General features: G+C 42.2%; 1 protein-coding gene across 1 annotated transcript in view; it reads left to right on the forward strand.

Moving 5' to 3' along the window:
• The window catches only part of SNX10 (sorting nexin 10), a 38,426-nt gene that overhangs the window by 6,125 nt on the left and 6,136 nt on the right, over window positions 1–26,165 (forward strand). The window contains exons 2-5 of the mRNA XM_032181993.1: window positions 9,682–9,737; window positions 18,085–18,171; window positions 20,180–20,280; window positions 20,952–21,050. Coding sequence (XP_032037884.1) covers window positions 9,714–9,737; window positions 18,085–18,171; window positions 20,180–20,280; window positions 20,952–21,050 — 311 coding nt within the window. The 5' untranslated portion in view covers window positions 9,682–9,713. The remainder of the gene's footprint in view (window positions 1–9,681; window positions 9,738–18,084; window positions 18,172–20,179; window positions 20,281–20,951; window positions 21,051–26,165) is intronic.

A 26,165-nucleotide genomic window follows, 5' to 3' on the forward strand; every position in this document is an offset into this window, starting at 1 on the left:
ACAGAAACTAAGCCTTCTGACTAACCTTCTGACTGCTGTTTCACTAGTAATCACAGGTGGATTTGGAAGGAAGATCTCTTTGGCCTGCTGGCGAGGAAGAGAGCAGCTAGCCCTCTCAATGTGTTACACTATAGTATATGGGTAAAAGCAATGGTTTTACATGGTTTCAAAATTGATTCTTCCATGTTCTCCAGGCTCTTCAGAGCTGGGGAACTCCTTATCCAAGGCAAGCTTTTTGGGTTAAATATTTTTTATTCTACTAACAAGTCTGCTTGGAAAAAATGCAGCTTTGGCATTTACAATCCCAGCAGTTTAACTGACTATGAAACCAGGAGTTTATTTATTTGTTCTGTTTCTCCAGGTATATGTCCAACCTCTCATAAAAGATCCTGCCTCTGCTTATAGCACTCTCTTGCCAATGTTCTTAAATGATGACAATGATGACCACTAGCATGTTTCTGGACATAGCAGAATTATTTTGACCAACCGAGGATCACCAGACCTTCCGTAGTTATAACCCTGGGTGCTGACCGGCTTGCCCTAACCATCTGAGCTGTGAGTCTGCAGGCAGTGTGGAAAATGATAACGGGTTTCGGTGTATCTGATACCCATTGACTGGATTTTTAGCAAAGTTTAATTCTGAGGAGTGCTGTTATTTCCATGGCTGTTAGCCATAGCAGCCTGATTGCATCAGTTATTCAGGAAAGCTTCTGGTGGTGATGGGTTAGGATGGATACCCCCTCATCCAAAGAGGATTCCTCTACTCTTTTCCATCTACAGCAGACGTGTGGCTGCTGCTGCCCGTTTTGGACCTTTCTGTAGCTGAGTTGCTTTGGTTGCTGTTCGGTTTTGAGATGTGTGTTTAAACAGTGACCCTGAGCTGAAGCCATTGTTCCCACAGCATCCTCACCTTTCTTCGGGGCAGCAGAGCTGGGGAGGAGCTCATGGGTGTTGGCAACTGCTAGCAGCCACCAGACGGATGCTTATTGAGGATTTGCCAGTAAGACCATGAACTGGGACTTCAGATATGTCCAAACGCACAAACCAGGCTACAGCTTATTTAACTAAAGGTGTGATTATGTAAATTGCCACTGTTGTTCCAGTTTAAGAGACCTTTTTCCATCCACAGAGGGAAATCTGGCCATATATGCAAACAGGACTGATTGCAGAGTTGAATGGGTGTAATAACCGTGTTATCTGTGTTTGTCATTTCTCCTGTTCTTCTCTCTTAGCTCCTGCAAGGAGTTTCCCATACTAGAAGACTTCTTCCTATGCTGATAGTTGGCCAGGGGCTGATGCCAACCTTGTGAGGTCATAGTGTAACAGTGGTAAGAACTGTAATTGAGGTGAATGTACCCCAAATGACATCGTAATATTTAGTAGGCACGTAGAAATGCAAAGCAGAAAATCCAGTGGTAATGGATGAATCACTGATTTTCAGTCTGAATTTCTTTTTTATCGGGCATTCTCATGAATAACTTGTCCTGCCAAATGCTGTTTGCTCCTCAGAACTGTCTGCTTCAGTAATGAGTAAAATTATTTAAAAGCTATTTGCTTCCAAAACATAGTTTTCATGCAGCAAAAGGCTAACAGAGTTAGAGATAGAGAACAAAGCCTGTTCAACAAGCAAGCTGCCCAGCTGAATTCACCTTCAATACGTTATTAAATAGTTAACTATGAGTAAATCTAGCTGACAAACTAGTGCAATGTACGAGTGCAGCAACACGGATGCAACACAACTAAATTTTTGCAGTAGTGATGGACCATCCTGATGAGCTCTTCAGTGGAAGAGAGCGTGCATGAGTTGCCCCTGTGTTAGGGACTGCTCACATGTAGGACATCCAGATGGATCATTGTAATGATCTCTTAAGGGCTCGGTCATCTTAAAGACCTAAGAAACACAGCATTTTGAACAGACCTGATCAAAATGCTTGGTGAACTTGCTATATTGGCTGAGTATGTATCTTCCCCGCTGCTTTGAGCTGCAGTTATTGAGACTGTTCAGGATTGATTTGTCTTGGGGAATAATTACTTAACTGATAATTTTATTTTTGACTGTATCTGTGCTCTCACACGTCCATCTCGCCAGGTGCACATGATTAGATTGGTAGTTTTTATGCTGTGGTTGCAACCAGGACTGTCACTTGTGCTTCACTTTCTTCTTTAGGGACAAGAACAAACACCACCACTTCCTACATGTGACCAGGTTGTGCTTCACAAAAATAACGGTTTTGTTAGAATAAGGAAATCCCCAGCAGGAAGAAAGCCAACACAAGACATGTTGTGATATCTATCAGCAATTTAAGCAGCAAGAGAGCTTGACAGTAGAGAAAAATCATATGATAAGTTAAAAGCATTTAAAATAAGCAAAAATGAGAAATTTCTGCCACGTGACATTCAAAATGTTACAAGGAGTGAGTCAGGAAATAAAGGGTCAGGTGATGTCAGCATTTGCATTTCTGAGACAAAAAGAAATGTTGCAATAAGCCTTTGTTGTGTTTGCTGATTTCTGTTGTGCTTATTCAGCAGTAAAGCTTCTATCAACCCATCTTTCCTTTGGTAAGTAAAACTTAGCTATTACAGAGTGATACCTTGGGGAAGATGATATTTTTAGGGTAGTTTAATTTGCTTTGATGATATAAAATATTTAATTCCTATAAGAAACATGAAGTTCTGGAAGGAAGCAAACCATACATTCTCTGAACAGAGACCCTTTTCCAGAAGCAGCATTTAAGATTTTACGAGAGACGATTTTAATCAGTGTTCTGGAGTCCTGATATTTCAGCATCTATCAGTTTTTCTTAGTTTGTAGAAAAGGGATATGCAAAGTTCCCTAAAGCAAGGATATTTATTAAGAATTTATCCTGAAGGTCACCGACACTTCTATTCGGACTGCCTCATCTATGACTGGCAGTCTGAAAACACCCCAGCAACAAACCCTACTATTTGTCACGCTGCAGAATCATGTAGTGTAGTTTAAGCTTTTTATTACACACTACTTACTACACACTTCCCATATCTTTGGGAAGAGTTACAAAGGTAGGCCAACGTGGCAGACCAGCTTGATATGCTGCCCAGAGAGCACAGGAGTCTGAGCTGAAGGAGAATTTTGAGCAGTCCCCACACAGTTTCTGGAAATCGTGACAAACATCAGCCCTGAGTAATAACTAGTTACCGAGATGAAGACTGGCACATACTGTCCTGTCAAGGTCTTTCCCCACAATTTCCCCTCTCTAGTCATTGCCTAAATCTGAATCTGCCAGAGTTATCCTTATCAGTATTTTCTAATGGGAGAAAAACGATGTAAAACTTGTTCTGGGATCAGCAACCCACTGAAGCTGCAGAATATGTGTGAAGTCCTTTGGGTGAGCTGCAATAATACGTCTGCAATTAGAGACTAATAGGAATAGGAGAGTGAAGAAACCCAATGCCTCCATGTACTGTGAATGCTTTTCTTGGTACTTCTTCCTTGTTTATCTTTAAGCTCTTAGAAGCTCCAAAGAGCCTTGACGTGTGAGTCATTTTGCTGTCCAGCAGTATGTTATTAAGCTCATGCAGTTCAAAGTGTGCTATAATATTACAGAAACTGGATATCGGTGACCTACACCTGACACTGTAATCCACGTTGTGTATTTATTGTGGAGGGTGAAGGGGAAATTGGTACATTTGGCTAATTACTTGATTCTCAAGTTTCTCCTGAATGAATGAAAATTTCTTTCATAATTGTTTTTTTAAATGGATCAAATTAATTCTCTGGATTAAACAGGTCTTAAGAGCTGGGAAGATTGCAGCACAACAGAGAAAATGGCAGCATAGTATTTAAAGAGGAGTTGTCTTCTACCTGGTGGCCGTAAACGAGCAACCAAATGGAGTGAAATCCTGTAGGGGAAGACCAGTTAACTTAAGCGTCTTGACAGTGACAGCTGGAGGTCAGAATTTGAAGCACAGCCACAAAGGCATGATTTTTGGAAGTGCGTATTTTTATAGTGTTGTGGTTGGAGGGAAGGCCTACAAATTCTGCTGGTGATTCGGAAAGCTCTTGATCTTTTAAAAGCTCTTTAGATGATGTCCGTGTGTCCTGCTCAGCAATGAAGTGACTGCTGCTTCTGTGGTGCCACACTAGTGCAGTGGGTACTTTTAGCCTGGTCCATGAGTTGGATTTGCTGGAGGGGTGCTGAATTTTTGTGGACATTGCTAAGCAGTCTGCAGACATCTGAGCGCTGTGCAGAGTTAAAATAAAATGCTTATGTTTTTCATACATTTTTCACTTCTAACAAGCAGACCTTTAACAGTGGTTTGCAGGAGGATGGTGAAGCAGGTAACTAGCATGGTTTATGAAAGGAAGAAGGATGTGCCATGACCTGAACAACCCAAGGTTACGGTCTTCACCCTCCTGTGTATGCACTTTGTGCAGAGGAGAGCTCATGACTCCTCACCTGAATGTTGTCAGATTGACCCCAGGTATTAAACTGGCTGGACCAGGTGAGCTAGAGGGTGTCTGCTCACTCTGGGTTAGCCTGAATACCCGGGGAACAGCTTTAGAGTAGGATGCAGAGGAGGTGAAACTGGCTGCAACACAGGGTGCTGGTGGTGGGCACACCTGCCTCTTGTAACACACTTAAAAGCTAAAAAATGCCAACGTGACAGTGCTGAAAAATGAAGATAGCTGTTTTGTGGCTGGATGGTTTTGCATGTCAGCTGGGCTGCCTTGCTAGGTGTGCTGAGATTGCTAACTTCAGCCCATGACCAGAGCCACTGCTGCCTGTCCATAGCTTGTATCCCTCCTGGGCTCCTGCAGCGCTTTGGCTGTGAACCATCCAGTTCGGTCTGGAGCAAAGGGCTAGTCCGGGGCTGGGGTTTTCAGCTGATACGACTTGTGGTGCTTTACTGATGCACACTCGTGCTCTGAAAATGGAGCCCCCTGCTCTTCCAGAAATGTTTGTACTTCTGATGTGTGTTGCTGATTCCCATCAATGAGAGCAGTAGTTCTGTGATGATGATGACCTTGTACTCAAATCCTGTAAATGCCAGGCTATGCAATGATGTGGCCATCACAAAATGTTACTTTTTTATGTATTAGCATATGCTACCTTCACACAGTTTTCAGAATATTTTCTCCAAAACTAGGAAATAAGCAGTCAAAAGTTTCTTTTTCTTATCCTCTGAGGCTCCACCACAAGTCACCAACTAAGTTGCTGCTGGACTAGGAGGACATTTCAGTTGGTAAATACAGTATGGCTGTTGTTATATTTGTTCCATAAACAGGTTAATGTTGCTTTCTGCTGCTTGTTATCCTTTAATCTGAAACAGCTATAGCAACCTTCTTCGATATGGTCATTTCTATATGGCTGAGTCTTCTGCAAATCCAGCCCATTCTCCCCAGGAGAAATCTGCATTATCCTATTCTAAGCCTAAGTGCTACTTACACTTTAGCATGGAAGTATTTCAGTTTATTACGGTTACTGATAAACTCTCCAGAGCTAGCATCTTTCTTTATTACAGCTCTATTCTTCATGTCTTTCCCTTTCTTTCCCCCATCACCTGCATGTTTATTTTCCTTACAAATCCAGATGGATGACATACCTTTTGGGAACAAGACCTAAAATGTGGGAAAGATCTTTATGCATTTAAGGATTTAATTATGATCTCTCTCTTGGTCACCTGAAGCCTTGAAAGCAAGTTTCATTTGATACTGGTGACGGAACAACCTTGGAAGTGCAGCTGAGGACTTTGCCTGCAATTGGATAGGACTTTCGGTCATGACCAAGGCCTAAAAATAAATCACTCTTCCCTCCTAAAGCTTGAGGGCGGATATTTAGCTGTATTTTTAGAGATAACCAAAGGTGGGTGGCTGAGTGGATGGATGGATGGGTAGTTCTTGAGCTGAAGATCAACACTGGCTACGTGCCATTACTGGGCAATCCCAGAGCAGACAAACGTGCTGCCTGTGCCACTACCTAGCAATGGGCTGGTGGTGAAACCTCAGTGCAATGAAACACAGCTGCTAGCGAGGCAGCCAGGAGGGCTGTGCTCAGGTATGAGTTTGGAGACCCCGGTCCCCAGCCTGAGTCAGCTCCCAAGGCTGAGAGCCCCAGGTGCCCCTTGCTCGGCTTCGTTTGCGCTGGTCTCATGGCTCTGTCATTTACTTTGCCTCTTGCTTGAGTTTTAATCTTTCATTCTGGGAATGTGGGTGAGAAGTTACTTCCTCCTGTGAGAGGAGGAAGATGCAAGGGTATTCCTCAGTAATATAGTTTCTTTTAATTTAGATATTAAAATATAAAAGCAACTCTAATATACGACATGATGTATAATACTTAATAGTACTTAGGTATTATCCCTAAGGAAAACACCGAGGCACTTGTTTTGTTTTGTTCCTGGTGTTTGTGTAGTGTTTTTTCTTTTTTTCCTTTCTCCTACAGGCAAACCATCCTACCCAACCTTATCGCTTTTGGGTTGTTGGTGTTGGCAGTTGTGAAGCCGTTCCCTGGGAGTTTCTTTGGTTATGCAATTAAGGGCTGTCAAAAACATGCACTGATAGGAACAGGTGTTACATTAAGTCTATGAAACTAAGCAGTAATAATAATAATAATAAAAGTAGATCAGAAACAGAAGAAAAACTTACTCAAAGTGACATTTTTTTTTCCAGTCACAGTACAAATGTTTATCAAAACCATACCTACCGTTGACTTTTTTGATTCTTTTTTTTGCAGGACTGGTTCTTTTCTCTGCTGATGGAATTTTTGTGAGTAAAAAGACCAGCAATCTTCTGCTTGTCTTTTGAAAGCTACTTCTCTCCATCACTGGTATTTTGGGTAGGGTTTTTCTGTAGCCAGACACATCTTAAGCGGACAGTTGGACTGTTCTGCTTCACCAACTTCTACTTACGCTAAAGAAGTCCTAAAATACCAGTCATGCTATCCAACCAAATACTTAATTCAGTAGGTTTTAAACTGCCTGCAGGGTGATTGGGGTGATCTTGGACTTGCTGAAGTCAGTGTAATTAAAAAAAATGCAGCTTTGATGGGCTTGCATTGAGGTTAATCCCAGTGGAAGTTGCTATGTTGGCAGCCAGCCTGCCTGTAGCATGTGCAATGGAAGATGCATTTTGCTGTTCCAATATACACATTTTTAAAAGCTGTGAATGAGGTTTTGTATTTCTTTCCTAAAGCAAGAGAACCTTTGCTATTAAATTAGCTAAGGGTAATATTTGCAGTGCAGCAGCTTAGAAAGTTTCTTCCCTTCTGCATCCAGTTTCTTGGTTTGTCGTAGGTTCTTGTCTGCTCAGACAACGTATCTGCATGTACAGCCAAGTACCAGGGTGTGCTTCTGCTTCCTCTAATTCAGTTTTTCAGATTGCTTGATGAAAAAATGATGTGTTCTAAATATTTTAGGAAGCTTTTTTGGTGGTGCAATGCTAACTTTAGCCATTAAATATTTAGAATTGCAGTGGCTGTTTGCACTTTAAACTCTTCTTGCTAACCAGCACCAGCCCGTGACTTGGTCATTAGGAAGGAGAAGGCAAAACCCAATGTGTTATTTCAGCCCAGTCGTTTACTAACAGTGTCAGGAATGAGCTATTTGGGGCTTGCATAATTACTTGCTTAAATCAGTTAAGAGACTGAAGAGAAAGAGGCTGCAGAATCTGACAGAATAAAAATATATAACTGGGAAAAAAATGAGTTGCCTTTAAAAAAAAATACATTTTGGGGGGGGGGGGAGGGGTAGAACCCCAAAAAAGTTATTTTTTTAATTTTATTTGGTTTAGGTAACAGGCAGAAGCAGCCCTTCCTCTGGTGACAGCCTGAGGCCTGCACAGTGCTCTCCATGCCGTGGGCCGAAGGAAAGCTCCAATACCTCTGTGTTCGTAACAATAAATGATGAGCCAAGTTCTTGTGGCCTGGTTCAGCTGTTTTGTGCCACTTAGCCATGCCAGATAGCTGAATATCTAACTTGATTACTTTCCTGAAGGGCCCTTGTCATGTTTGGCACTGCCAGCAAGTGTCAGGGTGCTCTTCTGCACCTCCTGCCCAGAGTGTTGCCATCACCCTGCAGATTAGTTAAGCATAAAGCCATGGAGAGAAAAAAAAAAAAAAAAAAAAAAAAAAAAGGGAGTTTTTAGTATGGTTCCCTGTGTTTTTATCAATGAAGTTCCAACTACAGAAGTCAAAGAGCAGAAATAAACTGGTGGCCTCACCTTTATGGAGATGGGAGCTGTGCTGGTGGCACCCTTTCTGAAGTCTGACGTATGGACATTTGGAGTGAGAATATCCTTTTTTTTTTGGTTATAACTGAGCCTACAGAAATCTGACAAAGATGTGTTTGTTTCAAAAAATAAATAAATTGTAAGGCCAGGAAACTGAGTGTGCATATGTTTGTATTTTGTTAACGTAGGTAGAGTTGTGTTTTGACAGCTAGGTGTGTTTCTAAGAGGCATTGAGCTGGGCTTCACCTAAATACGTAATTATGCAATAATTTGTGCGTTTCCAAGCTCTGTACAGCTAAGCCTAAACCTCCTGTATCTCCCCTATTCACAAGTAGACGTTTGTGTAAGAAAGCTGCAAGTTCACCTTTCACAATAAGAGGGTTTTGCTCAGCTGCCCTGGGTTGAGGTTTACCTGCCCGGTGCGTTCCCAGAGGGGAGCTGTGCTCTGGTGGTGCAGGAGGAGGAGGAGGGAAGCTTTTGGGTGTGTTTGGTTTGGAAAGGGGAAGCTGGCATTTAAAAGCTGATGAGGAAATTGCACAATTTTGTAGCTGGGGGGGGGGGGCAGTGGATGTGTTACCTGAGGATGACTGGGTGGCACGTGGGAGAGGTAAAGGGGAATGGCAAAATGCAAATCCTTTCCCCCATGGCCATTGTATTTACACAGGAGGTGTGTATGCAAACCAGCACTAAATAAATCTGCCTTGATCTTCCCTGTGTTATCTATCCTGAGCAAGCTGGCTGCTTTGTGCAATGGCAGAGGTAGTTAAGATCTTATCAGGATTTCCAGTAAAAGAATGGATTTAAAGTGCAAGTTAATGTCAGGATTTTTGGATTTGGTCTAATTATGTACTTTACCCACATGGAGATTTTAAAACCACAAATGCTGTGAAATTTAGCCAGAGTTTTAGCATGCATGCAGAGTCTCTGCTTTTCTGTTTCAAAGAAGCGACTTAGAGAGGCTTTTTGATTCTGCCAACTTCATGGATTTCCCGAGGAAACATCCACAGCCCAGCTAACAAGGATGGCACCGCCTTGTAGTGTCTCCCAGACCTCGGCCGTAATCATGCAGACCCATCAGGGCACAGGCAGTGCTGCCTCCGCTGCATTTTCACAAAGGATAAGCCAAGGGGTGTCAGCTGTGGATGCTGGATATGTGGAGCTGTTGGGAGCTTGGTGCAGAGCATCAGTGCCACGATGAGCACTGGGGGATGGCCAGGTATGTTACAAGCAGCCCCAGAAAGGGACTAAGCCAGTGCTTCTGCCACAGCTAAGCAGAGAACCTGCCCGTCATGAATCAAAAAGGCATGGAAATGGGATCATTTTAATGAACACATTCTTATTTCTGTTGCAAACGTGTTTTTTTGCTATGTATAGACCTGAGTGTGGCTCTTCCTACAGTTTACTGACGTCTAGCAAAAGCGATAATGACCTTTTAAGTAACTCATAAATGGCGTGCTGATGTCTGCTTTGTTTTTCAGATCAATTTTTACTGTAACACAAGACATTGAAGATGACACGAAAACATGAAAAACAAGTAAGTGACATAACCTTTAATAAAAAAGGATTTTCTTTTGATGTTTGTGGAGTGTATTTCATTGAGATTACAGTTTGTCATCTGTCAGATTAAGTAAAATAGTTGGTCATGGCATTTTTTTTTCTTTTAACATTTACCAATAGCTGTGTACTGCATAATTCCAAGGAAAGCCATCTATTTCTTCAATACAGCTGACTAAACCTGAAGTCAGACTGACTTTTCTTTGGAGTATCTCCACTTAAAATGCAGTGAAGTCTCTGGAGTGCTCAGATGCTGGTGATTAAGATGTGATATATAAAAGAGGTGAAATGCTGGGAACAAAGCATGGCATGATGCTCCACCTTGGGGTAAACACTGAGAATATCAGAGTTATGTCATGCTATAGTTCTGACAGTGGCCCAGTCCCCAGAGTAGTCCATGAGTACTGCAAGATAGAAAGGAAAGGAAAAGAAGTTTCTGTGGCTAAACAGACTGAATTTGGTTTGTCTTATATGCTGTTTCCAAACTGACTTCCTTGAAGCAATTTTAATCAACACTTTGCTATGCCCTCAGTTCCACCATTGGCTTTGAGACTGTCTGATTGCTTTTACTTACACAAATTCATCGTACCATTGGCTGCCTTCATTTTGATGTGATTAGGAATAGTTAGCTGCCTGAATGACACAGTGCAGTCTTCTTTAGTAGTTGCCATGAACATCCTAAGGAAGATCCTGAAAATCCTGTAATTCTTGCTCTTTGGCATTTCTAGGTCAGGGTGTTCCAGACTACTCAGGAGGACCCTTTGACACCAAATGACAGTTTCATGAAACCTGTCATATTGCTTTCTTCATTGAAGAAACATGCGGGAATTTTTAGAATTATAAAAAAAACAAGACAGTCATTTTAAGGACTGATGATGTAATCGCTGTTACTGTCAATGTTTTAAACTATTTTCAGTAAAATTTGCAACCTAAACTTTGTATCATATTAAAACAAGAGGACTGAGAAGTGAAACCGACTTTCTGCCTAAACCGAGAAATGCAGTTTCCTGCCCCCCAGTCCTCTTAATTTGTGTACATGAGGGCTGATGTTAGCCAGAGGAAGACACTCGGACAGGATATTTAAACCCCACCTGATCCTACTCTGAAATTGCAGTAAAGGCAGCACTGCAGATTTTTTTTTTTGTCTGGCAGTGCTGCCTGGGTAGAAAAAGAAAACACATAATTGGTGATTTGTAACTTCCAGTGTGGCTGTCTCAATTTAGGACCTGAATTAATTTAAATTAGAACGGATCTAGGTAGTATATGGCAAATGGTGATTCCTGCTTTGCAGGCCCAGGTCAACATGTTTGATCAATGCCAGTAAATGAAGTGGGTTTAATCAGATACAACTAATAAGGCTCTATCAAATACTCACCTATTTTACCACCATTTCTTTTGATATTTGTATTTATTTAAAATTTGTGATGCAGAATTAAGATGCAGATAAGGCCCCATTGACTTAAGTGTTCTGGACAAACACAGGAGAAAGAGACCTCAAAGACCACTCATGTCCATGAGAGACAAAAGCCTTTCATTTGTGGCAGTACCCATGTCTGCTGTCACTGGTGGGGCAATACTAATGCATAACTGTAGGTAAAAGTTTTCTGAAAACAGTAATTGTTATTGAAAATAATATTTTGCTGTTCAAACCATTCAAAGTCAGAAACCACTTAATTGAAATAATACATTAAAATGAGTTTACAGAAGCATTCAAGGATACAAATTGTTTTGCAATTAAAACATATATGGATGAGTCTTTGAATGCAATGAATTTACCAACAAAATTAAATCAACAGTAGCATTCTGTAGTATTGTTTGGAGCCAGACTTTATCCACGGCCCACAGGGAAAACAGGTTAATAGGACTAAAGAGCAAACCCTGCAGGCAGTTTTGAGGAAGGATTCCTTTGAAATGCACATCTGCTACTTGCTCCACTGCTGTGGTTCTTGTCCTCAAGAACCACAGTGATGCTTTGTTTCCTCCTTTTTCAAGTGCTGTTGAGTAGGCTCCATGACTGGTTTGTTTTTAGCAAGGCGCTAATAAAATGCTTCCTTTTAATCAAGGAACACCAAGAATTGTCTGCTCCAGCTAATTGCTAGTGTGCATCCCGGCCTGGAAGTCAATGCAGGGATGCATAGGAGTGTGAGAAGCTGGACTCACCTGGCACGCAGAGAGAAGACAGTGTATATATTCCGTGGAGGTACTGCTGTTTTAGATAATGGAGTTGGATTTTAGGAAACAAGCTGGAGCCCTGGCTCTGCTACAGCTGACCCTGCAGGGATCCCTTGTTCTTTGTGGTTTGTTTTAGCCCAAACCCAGCTCAGTTAATTATGCAATGGTTACAGCAGTCTAACTCCTGATTACTGATTTAGCAGGGAATCTCTGTATGAGCTAATTATTGCCACATAGGAAAGCCACGTACTTGAACCAGATATTAAAGTGCTTAAACTGACGTGCCCCAAGGTTGTTAGCACATTGCAGGAAGAGTTAGAAGCAGCTGACCACTGGTGCTTTACAGGAGCAGCACCTTCTGGACAGTCAGTCTTTTACCACTGCTACCACCAGTGAAATCAGGAGAACTGGCAATTTGCACCTTTGATATTTTGGCTGCTATATGGTTGTGTTGGGTATTTATATTCTAAATAGCAGAAATAATGTGAGTGTTCACAGAAAACTAGCATATGCATGTCTTCTTAGTTTAGCTGTGTGTGCTGTTAAATCCAAAACTTAGCTCTCAATGTCCCCCCCAAGCAGTTCCTTCCTATACCTGTGGCAGTAGCTCCCTTCCAGAAGTGTCTAAGCCTTCTTCAGGAGAGGATTTAATGAGCATCAGCAAATCTGCATGGGCTGGTCTGGACACTGCTGAGTAACTTATTGCTTGACTTGTGAGCTTGTTCAGGGCTGATAAAGAAGAAGCTTTCAGGGCTGATAAAGGAGATGCCTTCTGCCTCTCTCACCTGCATGCCAATACTGGACAAATATAATAAACCTCCTGTTGCACCTGGTTAATATGCTGGGGGCTATATCTTCTCTTACCTTCTCTTTCTCTTTATCCACCAAGAGAGTGGCTTAGGGCATTCACACAGGCCAGGAAATACTTGTTTTCTTCTTTATGCTTTAATTGTCAAGCTACAGAATATTCTGGAGTGATGCACTGCCAGTTCCTTCAATATTCAGTGGATCAGAGAGGAAGAAAGTAAATGACTCTGCATAAGTGACTCAGACACGCATGTGGGAGAGAAGGACTGGGATTTCAGTCTTCTCTCCATCAGTCATCAGGTATTTTTTAAGACATAATGATTTGAGTGAGGCTTGAGCTCTGATTTCCAGATGAATGTGGACCACAAGTATCGTAAGTTGCACATTCTCTTTTGCTCAGCGCCAGCAAACTCAAAGTTTAAACAAGTCATTTTATCTCAGCTGTTCATTTCCTACCAGCCTTACTATTCAGCATGCATGGAGGGTAGGTCCCAGTGTGAAAAGCCCCATTTCATTTGTGGTTGATCCTTTTACTACTAGACAACCTGATGGGAAACTCTTTTTCTAGGATGCTTTATGGAAAATGACTCTTTGGAGGTTATTGACTAATCTGACGCGTAACAGTGGCACCGTGGAGCATGAGGCTATCACCTGACGCTGTCCTGAGCACACAGATTTGAATTAGACGCAGCTGGAATGAATGAAGCACATAATCTTCCAATGCAGGATTATTTTTATTCCTCCCTCTCGTGGCAGATTGTTCCCATATTAAAAATAGATGTTTCCATGTCAGGTTTCCTATTTTCCTAATGGGAAAATAAAAAAAGGACTTCTCAGAAACATAGTTCTTGTGGTCAAATTCTACATATTGGAGCTTTTAGCTTATGCCTTATTTCTGAGAAATCCCTGGCATTGGTGAAAAATATCTCCAACAGGAGATTTTTATTTTTTAAGAAAAAGTCTTCTCTTTGCTTCAGCTGCTTTTATGGCATACTCCTCTTTTTGGAGAGGAACAATTCAGTCTTCAGTGCCTGTGTCTGCATGACCTCAGTACTGCCCTTTTCCTCTGTTGGCAGCACTCCTGTCTTTGTACAGGACTGTAACTATGAGAGGTAGGTACCCACCAGACCTCGGGCTCACTTTGGCTGTTTTGTCTTTTATTTTTGACCCTAACAGCTGGGACTGTCCCACTTCTTATGGACAGAGTCATGAAGTGCCCATGGTGCCATGCCTAGGCTGGCAGGCACAGAAATCGCAGCCATGTTAGCCTTGAACTAAGAGGCACATCCAGCCAGAGAAGCTGCTCGGCTTATTCCTGTTTGCCAAGTAGTGATGACTGCTTCTTGTACTCGTGTTTGCTCTGCTTGCACGTGCAGTAACTCTGCAGAGTTGTTCTACATGAGAGAGACATCTCTTTCAGTTTTTTCTCAGTCATCCTCAACAGAATTCCTCGCTAATTCAGTTTTGGGGCAGATGTGAAGTTGCTCTTGAGGGTATTTGGGCCAGTGTGATGGCTGGAATCCAGATGGAAGTTATAGTGCTAGCAGTTTGGATAGGAAATGTTTTGCCTATGAATTTCACAATTTCCAGGGAGAAGGAATAAACAGAGATGCCACTCACTAGTAGCTTTCTGTTGAGTCTGTATAGTTCCCAATGCAGGAGGCTTCCACTGCCAAGTTTAGGCACTTTGGGCTGTCAGCAGTAAATTCTGGTCTGCATTAGGCATTGCAGAAAACATGCTGTTCTTGCATGTATAATAGACATGTCCAGGATATTGTGTCCCTCAGAAAAAAAATAAAAATAAAAATAAAAAATAATAATTAAAAAAAAAAGGCAAAGTATATATAATGTGGTGTCATACAATTCTGCAATTCTGGAAAAAACAAGCTGAACTGGGAAGGAGAAGACACCTTGAAAATGATTGCAGCTGATTGTAGTAAAACTTCCCTGAAGCTTTGGTTCTTTTTGGGTTCTGCTTCCCCTTTTGTAAGGCTGGCCTGCAACACAGTCTTGTGATAGAAGATGAAGCTGGTCTTCATGTGGTCTGTGGGTGAAGAGTTCAGCCTCACCCATCCCAGGTGAACAGCAGCTTACCTGAAGACAGATGCCTACTAAAGGTATCCTGGTTTTTGTAGCAAGTTTGGGAGGGAGGGGAGTATATTCAAAGGTAGTTATTACCCAAAGATGCTTTATCTATGTAAAGTTTATGACCAGTGGACTGAGCTTACAAAAGCTGTCTCCCAGGGGAATATTCTGCCACCTACCTCTGCTTAAGCCCTAACATTGCCTGTGCATGAACATTGGCCTTGTACGAGCTGGTGGCTGTGTAAACGCCTTTTGTGGTGTCCACAGTAGGCAATTTGGGCTGCTTGGATTCAACCAGTGTTGGTATCCCAGTGGGGTTTTGTATACAGGACAAGGCTTAAAGGAGGAAGGGTGGTTCACGTGTGTAATATGGCTTTTCCAGAACAGTAGAAAGTGTAGCAAGAACTGGAAGGAGAACTTGCTGGATTCACAATGGCTGGAAGGGAAGTACTGGAGATCTTGAGAAAGGCTGGACAGTTTGGTTTTCTTTTCTAATTGCTTAATGCCTGTCTTGCTTCATTCTGACCTCAGTCTTGGTATCCATCAGCAAATGAAGGGGGAAAAAACAAGCAAACATCCAGTCTTCTGCTGAGATTAAGGTGTTTTAAGTTGGAGCTCATGCTGACTATATTTGAGCGTGGCATCTTACTGAAGTGCTCTGCTGTAACCATAAAACACTTCTACTTCTGGGGCAGTGATTTGCTACCCAGACACCCGACTACCACAACAAGCACAGTGGGCCTTATTTCTTGTATAGGTGGAGCCTGAAAGGTGTTTGACTTCTGCAGTATTGAGACCTGGGGGCCATTTAACTGGAAATTGAAAGTGCACAGGGTTTTGTGTGGAAATCACGTGGCCCGGAATCATTTGCAAGGCATCCCATTACTATCCCATGGCATATCCAATAGTAGCTTTCTGTCATAATACTTTGGTATAATAGAGGTTTTAAGGGAGTAGTTTACTTATTTTGACCCCTTGGAAAGGAGAAGGATGCTTGGAAATGAAATAATTTGAGGAATTTAGGCAACAGCAAGCATAACGGGAAGATGATATGGCAATGGATGGCAGGAAGGGAACCCGAGGCTAGGCTGTAAGCAGGCTATTTACAGTCCAGCTGCAGTAGCTGAGAGGAAGAGGAGAGCAATGTCCTGCTTGAAGCTTCCTGGCATAATTGTGCTTCTTCTGGCTTGCAGGACTGATGCACTTGGGGCTCAGAAAAAAAAATAAAAATTTAGAAGTGTTTGTGGCTCTGGGAAGAATGAGACACAGGGAAGGAGAAGGTTGGGGAAAGACAAAAAAAAAAGGAGAAAATAAGACTGTAGATATGAAAAGTTGTTGCAATGGGACCGAATGTATGCTATGATGGAAACTGAGGTAGGAGGAAAAGGAAAACTGGACTGAAAATGATTTTATATCCTTTGTTTGGTGCTCAGGATCTGCTCAGGAGGAGGAATAACTTTGTCATGTCTCCCACTGGTGTCGTTCTGTTAGCAAAGGCCTGACCCTCAGCTAGCAGGAATAGTTGCAACGCTGTTCTTTGGTTCCTTTCGTACCAGGTTGGCACAGGGGTAAAAATCTGCAGAGAGTGCAGAGCAGAGGCGAATCAGGCCTCCAGGCTCTTCAGTGAGGAAAGAAGCAGCAGAGGTGATGGGAGACTTTTAAGCAAGCTTTATTTGGCAAGGAACTCCTGACAGACCCCAAGACGGTACCCAGCAATAGTGCAGAAAACACCCCTGTGACTAAGAGCCAGGCTATATGAGATAAAACTTGGGGCTCCACCAGGCCACAGGTTCCTCTTCTCTGAAACAGTTCTGCCATAAAATCAGCTGCTCCTGCATGATAAATGATTGAATGGGGACCACAAACACCTCCCTGCCACATACAGAGGGCAATGACCGGTCAGGAAAATGCATCTTTTCCTGTCAAGGATGTCCTCGTGCTCCCCTCCTGCTGGTCTGTTCCACGTTTGCTGCTGGTGTGCGTGGTGGGGAGAGAGGGTGGGGGGGAACTGGCTGAAGAGTAAGGGTTTTATTTGTGACATTCGTGGTTTGGAGACACATTTTGAGATCTTTCAAGATCAAGATTTCTTGATTTATGAAAAGAGAGCTGCTAAAAAAGCATGTTATTTGTCAGAAACTTTGTCCTATAGTTGACTCCTGTACCTGGATTTGGAGCACAGTGCCTTCCTCTCAGCCAAAATATATCTACAGCTTAAAAGCATTTCGTTAAGTCATTATTTAAGTGGTTGGCTTAGCTCTTTGGGGTAATCATTTATTTAGACAATTGGATTTGGGCAGCCTGCTCTTTCCCTGTGGAAATGACAGGTAGTTAGAGGCACTTTCAGCCTTCATATTTTAAAGAAACCTTTTCCATCTTAGTATCAACACACAGGTTTGCCGTGTTTGTTTTTGATACAGGATTTCATGTTGTTATTAGCTGATAACACTCAGAGGCATGTGATTCTTCAGCTGCTCCCAATTACTATTAATGATGCCTAATTACGTTCCAGTAATACCCACAGGCCTCTCTCATTCCTTCAGGATCACTCTTAAGTTGTTTGGGAAGGCTCTATGTTGTTATGTAAACATATGATTTATAAGGAAATAGGCTAGATATGGCAATTTCTAGGATAAATATTCTATGTTGTCCCCTGAAAATGGAGAATGCCATATTTTTCCTGTGGGAAAAGTATGCTTTTCTTGCTGGAGCAAGAAATTTTAAGTTCAGAACAAAGTCAGGTCTTCAGCCCTTTGTGGAGGTACTGAGCACTTAACTCAGATCCCTGAAATTGATGGGCTTGAATACTTGATTTTAAAAGAGGGTAGATAAAATGACAGAAGAAATTTAGGGTCAAATAAAATGTTATATGAATGCTGAATACAAGGGTGGGAAAAGCCCATTTTAATGCCTACCTAGTTCTATCTCAGATGCGTGACTTGAACGTTAGATTTTTTGTTTGTAGTTACCGAGATAACCAACTCTCCCACACACGAAGCATGTATATAACTTCACAGTATTACTTAATCTGAAATATTCCTCTTCAGCTAGCAGTTTGGCAAAGAATTTCCTGGGCATGTGGTATAGCTCAGATGATTCATTGCTTTTTGCTTCTCCTTTTATAGGGTTGCAAAATTCAATAAAACAGCAGTTCAGCTTTTAATCTGAGCACAGTAGTTTGTGGAACAGCAGAGCAATCAAGAGAGTCTTTCAGGCTCCCTTTGTCTTCTGAAATTAATTGCTTGATTTTTATTATGCACTTGCAGGAATTTGTTACTGTCTTGGTGCGAGACCCCAGGACACAGAAAGAAGACTCATGGCATTCTTACATCGACTATGAGATATTTATCCATGTGAGTATAAAAACATCACTAGAGATTCTTTGGACTCGTACTGCTGTTTCTGTCTGAGCTGGGGCTCGCTTCGGGTATTAATAGAATTTCTTTACAATGCTTATGGGAGACTGCAGGTTATTATTCTCCTTTTAACAGCTGAAATGCAGTAGAACAGGTAAGGGTAGAGTGGCCAAAAAGACCATGCAGAAAAGTCTATGAAAGAGCTGGAAATAGGACCTGATATTGCATTTACACTTGCATTCCACTGTGTATTGCAACAGACGCTATTCTTAGCTTTACTCATCAACTAGAAGACTGTCATGGTCAGTGATATCTTAACATTATAAAAGAATTTTGATGTTCAAGTGTTCACATTGAAAACAACTTTGTTTTCAGATAAGTATCTGATTGTTTTTACTTTAAATTCTTCTTGACTCTTCTATTTGCCAAGTTACTTGGTGATCCAATGTATTTGTTTTCATCATACCTTGATATTCATGTTATACCACCTTAGTGGTGATGGTATATGTCAATTAAGTACATTCAGGTTCATTATTGTAGTCCACCATTTGTTAATGGAGTGCACTTAGAGTCATGGTTTTCTTCTGTCTTAAACCTGTCCTGTACATCATTTTATTTTGTTGATTGTTGTCATTTGGTGGGTGATACATGGAAGGAGTTATCCTAATTTCCTAAATTTAGATCCAGGGTTTTTAACTATAATGTAAATAAATTTTCTGAAGTGCATCAGCTCTCCAGCAAAGAGTTGGAAAGCACCAAGTTACATAGTTGATGGTTTGGCACAAGGCAGACAGAATTTCCCTTCTGTGTGGGAAAGCTAAACACTTGGTGTAATGTGAGCAAACAGTCAAATGATTGCTTGTTCAGTATCTATCAAGACAAGTACTTTCACCCTGTGTGGCAATCAGCTGTTAAACCTCTGCAGCGTGGTGTAAGTACTGATACGAAAGCAATTACATTTTTGGCTTCTGCTAAAGAGACATTCTGTAGATTTGGTGGTGGGTGGGGTAGACGTTGGTGTTTCTCAATAGAAGCGTATTGCCATCTTTCTCAGCAACTGCTAAGTTGGGGTGAAGTCACTCAGACGTGCTGTTATGTGACTCAGTGCTGGGCATCTCAGAAGCTGACAGGCAACATCTCCTACACTGCTAGGACTTTCAGAGACCAAGTCTGGGTCAGTCCTACCACCCAGGTTATTATCTGGGTTCAAAGTCTTGCATCTGCCAGGTTCTTAGAACAGCCGGATACCCCTTCTGCCCAGCTCCTGGAGTATTTGCCTTCTTAAGCTGTGAGGTAGCCAGGATCTATTCTGGAAAGCTGGCACCTTTGGGCCCTGCACAATCTGCATCGTGTGCCTGTGGAAGAGCTGTGGCTCCTGGCAGGCTCTTGAGGGCTGGCTGGACTGCAGGCAATTTTATAATGGAGTCCTGTCTGGGAGGCTGGGTTTCGCCTAAATGTATGCTCCATCGGAAAAGTTGGAAAAAGCATCTCATTTCCATGAATTGTTTCTCTTTTGATGAATTGGTGTTTTCTAGTCGAGTAGTAGTGTTCTGTGGGAAAGTTTCCAAATGCTGCTGCTTGCAGAAAGGAGTTATGTCAGTTCAGATTTAAGGAGGATCACGCACTGTCAGAACAGCTGTTTGCAGGATTTTAACTAGAAAACTAAATATGTTTTTCTTTTTTTTTTTTTTTTTTTTCCCTAGCAAAGTTTGGCACTGTCTGCTAAAATTTTTCTTTCTGAGATTTTTTTCTTGTTACTGCAAGTTGTGCCATGATCCTTATCTCTTCCTTTAAAAAAGGAAAAAAAAATAAATCACTGAGAAACTGTAGAAACTGTCATCAGTCCTGTCTGAGCTAAAGCATAGTCCTTAACCTAAATTGAATTAATTATCAAGCTTTCCATTGGTGTGTCAAGGGTTAGCATCTCAGATGCTTTTTGATGTCATGCCTGCATGTCAGGTTAAGCTGCTTTACAAGTAACCTTTCTTTTTCAATTTCTCAACAGACAAACAGTATGTGCTTCACAAGGAAAACATCCTGTGTTAGACGACGCTTTCGAGAATTTGTTTGGCTTCGGCAGAGGCTTCAGAGCAATGCTGTGCTCATGTGAGCAACTTTTTATGATTGGTTTGTTTCATTAGATACCTACTTAACAATCTGTCAGTAACACGTGAAAGAGGAGCATTGTTTTACCTTAATTCTGAGAACAGTAAAAATGAGAACTAGAAAGTATCCTGCATTTGTACAAGTGCATCCTTGCAGTCGTACAAGCTTATTCTGTACAAGGCACTTTCTCTGCTTTAAATCCAGAAAAAGTGATTTGTACTGATGGCCTTTGTTTGGTGAGTCCCAGTTTTAATTTCTAACAGATCTGAGCTGCTGTTTTTCCTTTTGCTACGTACAGGTAGCAGAAAGGACAATCTGGGCAAGGCAGACTCCTAGGCAATGTTGAGCTGAGGTTGTTCTGCTTAAACTGACTGGTAACAACAGCACAAGTGTACCTAGGATGTGGTTAGGTTCTCCAAGGGCCATAAATGACCTAACCAGGCATGTCTGCAGGCCTAACAACTGGACCAGAAAAATCTGAATTATTTTTCCTTTCAAGTTGTGTCAGAAGCCCCCCATTTTCTTAACCGTACATTCTCAAATTCAGTTTCCTGAGCTTCTGGAACATGGCTCATGAATTTCAAATGCTTGGGGTTGGCATTGTCTTGCAGCATTTTTCTCCGCTGTTTCGGTTTTGGTTTTAACTGTGTGTTTGCTTGTTGTTTATAAAGACAGTTACCCGAACTGCCATCTAAAACTCCCTTTTTCAATATGAACAATCCGCATCACGTGGACCATCGTCGGCAGGGTCTGCAAGAATTCCTGGAAAAGTAAGTACAGCTTATCGCAGAGATGTTGGCATTTTTATGATGTCATCAATTTTCCGATTGAACATAACTCATCTCCGGTGCGTGAGAGCCACCTTGTGGTCGTCTAGATAGGCAACTCATTTGGTTTTATTTTTTGCTTTATTTGCACAAAGTCATATTTCACATACATGCCTTCAGCTCTGCCGGTTGCACGGAAACCTCAACTTGGGCTTTTCCATTGTGTTTCATAGACTGATTAAAATTAATAGGTTTGGATTTATATTGAATTGTGATTCAGAACTAAGGTTGAAAGGTCCTTCATAGTGATGTCTATTTATAGCTTCCAAGAAAGAGCTAGATGTTCTTATAAAAGAAATAAACTTCTTTCCATCTTGATATTCATGGAAAATGAACACCTTTCTAATGAACCCTGTGGGCTAAAACACTGTGGGCTTGGGTAAATTCTATAGTGAGATCTCCTAACACGTACACTTCCTATAATGCCAATTACTGTGTTTACCAGTCTCACTGACATAAACAAGCTCTAGCAGCTGTGATAATTTTCACTACAGCTGCAGTCTGTATAAGATCATTCATCTGTGTGGTTATGTAAAGGGGTAGTATAAAGGAGCAGTGCAGTCTTAGCTAGCCTCTGACTTGGGTTACAAGGAGGCACAGTGTTAGTTTTAGTACTGCAAAGCTGTAACCCCTTTATCATATGCAGTGGCAGAGACCTTGTCGGTGTAATCTTCTGCTTTCTCTGCCATTCTCTTGATATCCTGCCACTGCTGCTATGAGTGCAGATCTGTTCAGAGTTGCTACAGCAGGAACTATGAGCGAGTTTGGAGGTTGTCTTTAGCCACTGTTTGGGTTAAGGGCATGGTAAAGCAGAACAGAGACATTTGTCTTCTTTTATTATCAGTGTTTCCATGAATCAGAACTGCGTAAGCAAAGGAAAAAATAATCATTTAAGTAGGTTTTAGGCCTTGTGGTCAGGGGGCAGGGGGAATACTGGGCCACTGTTTCTCTACTCAGTATGTTATAATTATAGGTTTCCATAACAGACGATAAATGATTGATCCTAAGGCATGCATGTTAGGCTCAATAACTGAAGGCAGGAGGAGCTAGCCATTGTGGGAGCTGCAGGAATATTTCTGTGTACAGTTATATACAGGATCTGTGCCAAAGCGATGGTCACTACATACTAGTTGAGGACTTACAAGATGGGGAAAGGAAAGCAGAAAAGGATTAGTGTTTATTCTTCACCTCACAAGAGAAAAACAGTGAACTAGTGATGGTGCTTCTAGGAGAGAGAGCAGTAATGGCCAGTCAGACCACAGGTAGTTCAGGTCCCTGTGTCTGAGCAATTTTTAGCTGTGCTTACACAGCCTTAGGTGTGCTGCCCCACGGAGCAGCGTGTTTTCAAAATCACTCACATATTAAAATAGTGAAGAGGCTCGTCTGTTAACACGGGACAATACTGCAGCATCAGAAATATTTACAGCTGCTGTCAATGCTTCAGAAGACAAGACACAGAGGTAGATTCTCTAAAAACAGATCATCACTCTCCAATTTTGTGGATGTCTGTGTCTTAAATGGGTACTGACAGGAGAAAATGACAGCGCGTTGAGCATGTTACCTTGCTGCTCTTAGTCCAGGAGTGAGAAAAGAGGCATCTCTGTCGTAAGGAGATGATTTAAATGTTTGAACTTGGATGCCATTTGGAAAGGTGTCGGCTTTTTTCTCAGCCCGGGGGAATAGTTGGAAGGAATTTTCAGAGATACAGTAGTGTTGTGATGAATTGGCTTGGCAAATTATGTGCCGTACCATTGCCCTCTGCTGGCTGGCATGTCTGATGTACTGCTATTTATAGAAGGCATCTTTTTAGTTTTTAGTGGCTGAACTAGGCTGCCATGATGCTTTTTTTTTTTTTTTTTTTTTTTTTTTTTTTTTTTTTTTTTTTAATAAGTCTGAACCAAAGGTTGTGATTTCTTTCTCTTGTGGAACTCATTGATGAGCACGTTGTCTTTAAATCTTGCATGTGATCACTGCTGATTTTGGACTTCCTCCAGCTAATACTGCTGACACCATCCCACTTCTTCTGCCTTTACATATTGGCAGTTTATATAGAGAGTGTATATATATAGCTTATGCAAAGGCAGAAGAAAAAAAATGTATATAAAAACATATAGACAGACTTGATTTTACATGAAGTCCGGGTATGGATGCTACAAGTTCTCTGGTGTGGCAGCGACAGGGGAAGGCAGGACCTCCCTGGTATATTGGGAAGAGAGTGGGAAAGGAGCCAGGACGCAGTTGCATTGCTCAGAACCACAAAACTGAGTGCCTCATTCCCCGCAGCAGTGGCAGCAGTCATCGTGCACAAGCTCACAGCCTTTGCTGATATTTCTTTGTGACAGAGGGAAGGAATTGGATCCTAACCTATGTGTATCTGTCAAGGTGATACAGGAACCCAAGCTATATTCAGTACACTGTGAGAGCATCGGGATCCAAGCCATACCTGACAATGGAGTTCAGATTTTAAACCCTTTCTGTTCCTGCCTGTTGCTCAGTGTGAGAAGGTTGCTGCAGCCTCTGCCAGGATGGTAGCCACATGCCAGAAGTGTCAGTTCCTGTCTTTTATCCTGGGAGCACCTTCACATCACCTGTATGTAGGCAGCTATAGAGTCCTCTTGTCCTCCTTCACAGAACTAGGTAGCACGCTGAGGCACTTAGAAAGGGCCTTTTTGTAGCTTCTTCATGCTGAGCATGCCGACAGCTGGAAACTAAACCAAAGCCTTAGAGTTTGGTGAAGCCTGGAAGTGGGTTTTGAGTTTTGGTTTGGCTTTACCACACAAATACAGGGTCGGACTTGCTTGTCGTACAGGTTATTATCTCTGAATGATGAAGAGCTGTAAGGCTTACTTCTTGTCTGGGCATAATTTAATATTTCAAAAACCCATTTGCATTAACGGAAGCCAGCCAGCCCATTTTCAATTATGAATTACTTTGTAAGAATAAGGAAAATGATGTGTGTTTTTTTCTGGTAGGTATCCTCATGGATTTGAGGATAGATTCACTGGAAAAGCTTATTCTTAAACTGGAGGTCAAAATTAAAACTACCTTATAATACTGGGTTCTGTAAGATCCCGTTTGCTTTCAGCCCTGTTTAGCTGCACAGGTTTAACTTTGGGATTTAGATTTTCTGTGGTCCTGCAAGCACAAGCTGGTGTAGGTGTTGAGAAGTCCCCATGGGGACAGGCAGATGTGGAAAGTGGGAGACTGGCTCCGAGGAGGATGGATCCCAGCCTGCCAGGGCTTCAGAGGCTCCTTCGTCAGCACAGAACAGGCAGCAGCACTGGTGGCCGTGGGGCAGGTAGGATTTCCTCCAGTGGATGGTGGCCGCCTCTTTCCAGTGGAGCTGTTCCGAGCAAAACCTTGAAACTATTTCCTCTCTGGCGAGGGAAGCAAATCCATTGAAGTGAATAATGCTTTGCAGGCATGTGTCGGTTAATTCCTAAATGTATTCATTATCAGATCCTAAACAGTTGCTTCACAGTTGCTTGCTATCAGTAACATTTCCTCTGTTATAAAAAATGAATGAGGAGACACAGTAGGCTTTTTAAAAGGAGGAAATGAAGCTTTGTTTACTGCGGAGCCCTGCGCTCGCTGCGAGAGGCTGAGCGGATGTTCAATAGAGGGCACCACAGCCCAGGCTGTGATCTGTTGTCTCTCAAGTTTTATTTTCCCCTTTCCCTCGTGATATGATGTAAATGGGCAGAGTAAATTTGTTGAAAACAAAATCGGAGTGTTAACCTTCCACACACATACAAGTGTGCATCTGTCATTGTATTAGGTTACAGTAGATACAGGAAATCTTTAGTTAGGATTAAGTTGTACTGTTCGGCCATATGTTGCTCTCCTCCAGCAGAGCAGTGTATAATATACCTAATAAAATCATGTTGAAGAAAACCAGATTTTGGACCCCGTCCAAATAAGACAAAGCACATGTTTTGTCTTTTGTAAATGCTCTGCTGTAACATGGGGAAGGAGAAATGCTCCTCACGTACTGCCCGGCGTTTCCTCAAAAATGACATTATTTCTTCGGGTTGGAAAGTTGCATTTTCTGCCCTTCTTCTTTAAAGGTCTAGAGATCACGGGCGTTTACTGAAAGCTTACAAACAGAGATCCGCATGGCCACGAATAAAAAATGATTTTATTAACTGTAATTCAAATGTAGAGCCTTATCCTGCAGCCCCCTTAATCACATAAGCAGTCATTATGCATGTGAGCAATCTGGCAGAGAGGAGTGAGATCTCTGACAAGTAATGACTACTGATGTGATGAAGACTTGCAGGATTTAGCCTTGCATTCTTATTCTAGGCATGCATAGAAAGTCTGCTGTTCCCTTGAACGAGGCCAGGCAGCCTGTAGGAGTTAGCAGAGGGAGCCGTGACTCCTGCATCAGCACGGCTGCGGGGAGAAGTGACGCGGCTCGCTGCAACGGCGGCTTGGCACTGACACCCGCTGCAGTAAAACTGCTCGAGAAACACTCTGCTACTGGTTGCGTTCACACCACACACGTGTATCTGAGCATTAACATCAGGGCATTCAGCCTTTCCTCCTGCCTTCTTCATTTTGAAGGCCTTGGAGCCAAACCTGCTTTTCCCACCAGCTCCCACAACGTGTCCCTGGGACAGCGAAGGCCCTGAAGGGCGACTGCTGTACCAGCACTTAATGCCACCACAGCATCTGGTGACAAACGTGTGGTCGTTTCCTTGCAACGGGAGCATATCCAACAGGAAAATGTAACCCTTACGGATAGCACAGCATTTATTTTTCATGTTGATCGCTTGAAGGATGCAATTAAAAAGCGATCCAACCTGTTGGTTCAGGTGAGGGGGGGAAGCAGAAGTTATTTTTTAATTAAAAGAAGGAAGAAATGTTTCAAGGGTATGTGACTGGGTGAAAGGTGTGGGTATATTTGCTTGCAGGAGGGTTTTAAATGCATTGCAGAATGCTTTGTGTGTTTGGTATCCTCCAGCCCGCCCCCAAAATGTGCATGTGGGATTAGCCTTGTGCACATTTAATTTCATCCCCTCGGTTTCCCTTCACTCTTTCCACCTCCAGATGGCA

This window comes from Aythya fuligula, chromosome 2 (genome assembly GCF_009819795.1).
Source record: "Aythya fuligula isolate bAytFul2 chromosome 2, bAytFul2.pri, whole genome shotgun sequence".
Lineage (NCBI taxonomy): Eukaryota > Metazoa > Chordata > Aves > Anseriformes > Anatidae > Aythya > Aythya fuligula.